This window comes from Orbicella faveolata, unplaced genomic scaffold (genome assembly GCF_042242905.1).
Source record: "Orbicella faveolata isolate gen_17 unplaced genomic scaffold, um_ofav_v1 contig_35, whole genome shotgun sequence".
NCBI classification, from domain to species: Eukaryota; Metazoa; Cnidaria; class Anthozoa; order Scleractinia; family Merulinidae; genus Orbicella; species Orbicella faveolata.
The window spans coordinates 5488490-5494489 of record NW_028301564.1 but is presented as its reverse complement, the minus strand read 5'-3'; the positions used below and the strand labels follow the sequence as shown (position 1 = coordinate 5494489).

Genomic DNA, 6000 nt, shown 5'->3' with positions numbered 1-6000 from the left:
ACCATGCAGAGGTAATCATAAACTTTTGGTATTTTGATATAGCACCCCTAAACGTCAGACGCCCCTATATGTCAGACGCCCCTATTTGTCATGTAATATATCAAAAACGAGTGCGAGTGTTTCATCGGGGTATCCAAACACGAGAAAACTGATGAAAGCACGAGGCCGTAGGCCGAGTGCTTTTATTGTTTTCTCGTGTTTGGAAACCCCGATGAAACACGAAGCACGAGTTTTTGAAATAGCTTCTCAAACATGCATCATGAACCAAGAACAATGAAAAAATGTCTCACTGATTTGGCAACATAACGCCGAATATAAATTATTTTTTTTGGTATTGTTGTAGACTTTGTGTGTTTGTGTCATTAATATTTAAATTAGGATAACCCTGCATCACAAGGGTTTGACCTTTTGTCAAACTCTAGAGTTGGATATTTCATCAAACTATCGTGGAAAGGCCTCTGTCCAGTGTTTCATCGGGGTTTCAAACCACACGCACCTGACCAAATTGGCGTATCCTGATTGGCCTGTAAATGCATGAATTATTAATGAGTTTGAGAAGTAGTCTTAAAAGTTCTTAAAAGTACTGAAGAATATATTCTTCTTTTTTAGTCAATGACATCTTTATTTCAGCATCGTTCATATGCTAGTTTTATTTCTTTTGCAGCTTATTAGTGAGATGGCGATCAGGCGTTTCGGTGTCAATCGACTGTGTTCAGTATCAGCCATCTTGCTAATTTCTCTGATTTCCATGCTACCGTTGCTACTTATTATGAAGACGGATCGAGGGTTCAAGAATCACGTAACAGAGGTAAGTTTAATAGTTAATTTAAAAGACATTACCAACTTGACTCATTTTCCCTTTAAAAAGTTTCAAAAAAATGAAAGTCGTTTGTAGCCACGATACATTAAGAAACGGCGAAATCTGGACAAGACTACTTTACACGAAATGGTTACGATCTTTATACGAAAACAAAATCTCGTAAGCTTAAACGCACCGCAATCGGAAACAATTAGCTGTATTTTCTTCATTCTTTCATTTAATTTTGAGTACGGAGGTAGCCCGAACTACGTGTCGTTTATGACCTGACAATGAAACTCGGCAAGCGTACAACTTAACTGAATATGAACACAATCCGCCGTAGGAAAAAAGATGGCGGCTGTATATTTTACCACAATACCATGCGAACCTTACACAGCCCATAAAAAACCAGGAAAGCCATATTTTTGCGATATTTGTCTCCGTGCTAACGACATTGTGTATGCTAGGTTTGAAGATTTTAAAACTTTTCTGTACGTTTTTATGAACATTGTTAAAGTTTTCGTGGGCTAAGAATTATGGGTAAAAGTACCAGTCGCAATCTTTTTTCTTACGGAGGATTAAAACCAAACATGTTTTACAAACTGCATGGTTTATTTTCAAGAGTAAGGCCGAGTTATTTCCGATATTTTGCGAGATCCAAAGTAGTCATGTCACTAGCTGGAGCCTAACTGTATACCGTAAACGATCTTTGTAAAGAGATCCATGAATACAAAGAGGATCCTTACCAAGGTCTTGACAAAGACCTCCCTTCAGTGATTTTTGCAAGATGAAGTTAAATTTGAAGTTCTTAAGCAAGAAGTTTGAAAACCTTAAGAGCCACTGCCTGTAAATATGAAGAACCGACTACAGGTCGGAAAATTCGGATTTTCTTTTATTGCGTCAAAAAGACCCTTTTGGTGAACTATTTTCAGAAATATACTTTCAAAGCTCCAGCGAGTTCACCTTTTTGTGAAATCTAGGAAAATTCAAAATACCGCTCAATCAACCAAGATAACCGATGAAATTTATGCAAAATTGCACATTTTCAACAGGCCAGTACAGAAAGAAGGGAACTTGCCTGGATTTCATATTCACACAGTTTGTAATTTACACTTTGATCATTCCTCTGAGCTAAAAGGCATCTTGAAGTAAATATGTTTTGTCTACTTCTTGGCCGTTTGAAAAATACAACTATCGCAATTTAATTTACATGTAAAATTTCAACTGATTTTAGAGGGTTATAACTCTTCTAGTTTACGAATCTCTCAACAAATAAAAGATTCTAAAGAAAGAACTATGTTATGGGTATAACATATCTAAATGGCTAGTTTGGCCCGTGTACATTAAGCGCGCTAGATGAAAAACCATGAAGGGTATTTTGACCAATTGCGCCATTTTTGCACCAGCAAACAAGAACTTCAATTTCGCAGTCATCTTTATAAACGTAATTCGACATGTTTCATAACACAAATTATTCGTAGACATCGTGTATTGTACACTTAAGAAATACTTTAAATAATTCCTCAGAATAAGCCTTGGTTATAGATGACACAGTCTTCTAGAAATCAGCCATCCAAGCAGACGATTTTGGCAAAATGTCGGCCTTCAAGGTAGAACGGTAGTCCTGCATTCAAAAATTGAGCGCCTTTGGCGAATAAATGAAGAAAAGGCATCGCTTCTTCTTCCTTGGTTATCTCTTGTTATAATTTCTCTCTTTTTACTTTAAAAGAGGGGAACCAATCCCGACTGCAACGATTAATAGAACGTTTGCTCGGAACGAAACGCAGTGTACATGCAACGTTTGTGTACACAACATGAATATGCAAATTGTTCTCTTTGTCACGGTGTCACGTCATGCAATTTACCACGAAAACCATATCTAACCCGCTGGCTGACCAGTCACAGTTTTAAGGGCCCATTAACCGATTCATACGCGCGCTCGCGCGCGTTGCTAAGGAGGTGAAATTTCACTTCCGGTCACTTACGTCAGCCTGAGCGCGGAAAATAAAAACAACTCAAAAACTTGCAAATTCGCTCACATTTTAGACGTTTTTCTTTGTGTTTCGCAAAATGTAAAGTAAAAAAAGTACAAGCAAAGACAAAATAAGAGAAAGACAGAAAAACAAGAGCAATAGAAAGAGAAAAACTAACTGTGTGGCTTTGTTTGATCTTACCGAAGTGCGCTGGTAGTGTAAATTGCGCACGCGCTGATAGGGTAACTTCCAATAGATATCGGGCGCACTTCCGGTTTCTTTAAATGCTAAAGGAAACGCGGTTTTTCATTAAATTCAGCCTTTTTCGATGAATTTCGATTAAAGCCAACGTTGGCAACATAGCTATGCATTCCTTTTTCGAAATCATGCTTTTTTCAGAAAATTACGAATTTTTCAATATTTTGAAACGTTCTCAAAATCTGACCTTTTAGAAATTAAACAAAATCGATGCATAATGTAATGAGGATTTAAATTAAAATACTAAATCAATGAAAAAAATCTCAGGAAAGTAATTTGCCTGGGAGCCTTTGCATTTTTTCTGTATTAGTCACACGACCATGGGCGTGGCCTGATGACGTCATCACTAGTGTTACTGATCAGGAAAAAGTTAAAACACATGAAATAACTCTGAACTAACTAAAAATGATGAGGTTATATGAGACTAAATTTTCCCTAGCAACGGCTCAAAAAGATCGGTTAATGGGCCCTTAAGGTGGCCGAACACAGTTTTCGCGCGCGCTTTTGCTGATACAATTCAGCGCGTGCACAAGGATTGCAAAAAACAAACATGCCATCAATAGAGCGATCATTTTATTTACTCAACAGGCGCACTATATGTGCTATTTTTCTCTATAATTGAACGCAGTGTATTGATGGCTTTAGTCTTTTATTATAGAGATATGCTAGAAAAGGTAACGATACAAAGAACCCAGTTGAATGCAGCGCATGCGTAGTAAGTCAAAAAATTGCGATTGAATGAAAAATTGCACTCTCGGAAATACGCCTATTTCTCCAGAACCACTCGTTAGAATTTCACGAAATTTGGCACGAAAATACTTTAGGAAATAAGTAACAAGAATATTGAAAATAATTGAAATTTAACAAAGGAAATTCTAGATATTCCAGACATTCAACCAGGGATAATTAAGGATCTCTCTGTTAAATTATTAGCAAAATGGTGTTAACTTGTGAGAATCGTTACAAGCTTGTTGCATGCAAATTATAAAGAAAATCTAATGACTAGATTTTCTATAAATTAACAAAACCAATTTTAAAGGCCTGTTTATATTTATTCATGTTGCCATGGCAACGGCAGATACATCAGCTTAACCATCAAAAAACCAAAGTTTGTGTTGTTAACTTGCTTTCTGCCATTTTTGACGACCGACGGATCAAGGGTTTAGAGAAAATGGTGAATGAAACACAGGTATCAAAAACTGTGCTCAGCCACCTTAAACCGCTGCATTTGAACTTTTCCCTCTACATTGTTTAAAAAAAAGATGCATTGGGAAAATGGCCACAAAAGAAGTAGCGAACGTTTCTCGGTTTTATCTGTCACATTTACGGCGATTTTCTTACGTGAAACTCCCGTTCATGACTTCTCGCGCAGATTTCTACAGGACTTTGCCATCTACAACCAAGGTAATTTCTGAGTTATGATTTAAATTATTGCTTATATGTGTGATACACAATGTCAAAGAATAATTTGTGTAATGAAACATGTCGAATTATGTTCATAAAGATGACTGCAAAATCGAAGTTTTCAGCTCGGTCCTCTAAAAATGGCGCAATTGGTCAAAATACCCTTTATGATTTTTCTTCTAGCGCACTTAATTTCCACACGCCAAACTAGCCATTCAGATATGGTTTACCCATAGCATAGCTCTTTCTTTAGAACCTTTTATTTGTCAGGAAATTTGTATACTAGAAGGGTTATGACCCTCTAAAATCAGTTGAAATTTTACATGTAAATTAAATTGTGATAGTTATATTTTTCAAACGGCCAAGAAGTAGACAAAACTCTTGAGCAGGATATTTAAAGAACCCTTGCGGGAATATCAGAGTTGATACTTAACAATCAATTCGAAGATCGTGCAGATCCTTGATAAATTCTGAAGTCAAAAATATACCAATTAGCATGGTCGTCTCTTGGAGACAATATCCTTACCAAAGAATTGCTCTCCCTTTAAATGTACTTTTGATTAAGCAATAGGTTCTTTTTTGTGATCTATTACAGTTGATTCCAGACAAATTTTCAATGGACGTGACTTTCGGCGAAACCGGAACAACAAAACAAATCAGAGAATATTGTGCTAAGTATGGAAACGATTCAAGTGAAAAAGATCTCGATTTCTCAAACTTTATTGTGCTGGAGAAGTATAAACTTGTATACTGTACGGTTCCCAAGGTGGCCTGTACGGTCTGGAAGCGAATACTGGCCAACTTAGAGGGCTACAACATTACACAAGGCGTTCACAAGAAAACTAAGGGCAAACTGAAAATTCTAAGTAATTATACAACTGAAGACCGCAGCAAAATTCTCAAAACCTACAAGAACTTTATGTTCGTGAGAGAACCTTTTGAACGACTTTTGTCGGCGTACAAAGATTGCTTTTGGGGAAAGTTCAAGCGACGCCAGAAAAGTTGGAAACATTATCGCAAGGAAATTAGAAAACTTTTGGCCAAACGTGGCGGTCTTGATATCGACGTTAATGTTGATAACACAACTTTCGAACAATTTGCAACCTATTTGGTTCTTCGATGGAGGGAAGGCGGCTTATTTCAAGACCACTGGCGTGAACAGTATAAGTTGTGTCATCCATGCCAAGTACAGTTTGATTATGTCGGCCATTACGAAACATTGCAAGATGACGCGCAATTCGTTTTAAGAAAGACTAAACTAGACGACAGAGTGTCCTTTCCAGCATGGCAGCCAACTAACACCAGCGCTTTGATGAAGAATTACTATTCCACGCTGTCACTGCTTAGGATAAGACAACTCTGGAACATTTACAAGAAAGACTTTGAGTTGTTTGGTTATACCTACCCAGGAGCCATACAGATGGTGGTGGACAACTTAGTTAACGACAAGTTGTGAAGAAATTATTTTAGACCTTCAGTCTCCAATATATTCATAGTCATGTTACTTTTAGTTATGTTAGATCCTTTGGTTGTTAAACTGGGCGGAAAGCGGAGGAGGGGATTGGG

General features: G+C 37.2%; 1 protein-coding gene across 1 annotated transcript; it reads left to right on the top strand.

Moving 5' to 3' along the window:
* Positions 1 to 527: 527 nt before the first annotated feature.
* On the top strand, positions 528 to 5944 carry LOC149102751 (carbohydrate sulfotransferase 11-like). The gene is made up of 2 exons (XM_089273550.1): positions 528 to 808; positions 5030 to 5944. The coding sequence occupies exons 1-2, from the start codon at positions 641 to 643 to the stop codon at positions 5888 to 5890; spliced, it is 1029 nt and encodes a 342-aa protein (XP_089129676.1). The 5' UTR covers positions 528 to 640; the 3' UTR covers positions 5891 to 5944.
* The last annotated feature ends 56 nt before the right edge of the window (positions 5945 to 6000 follow it).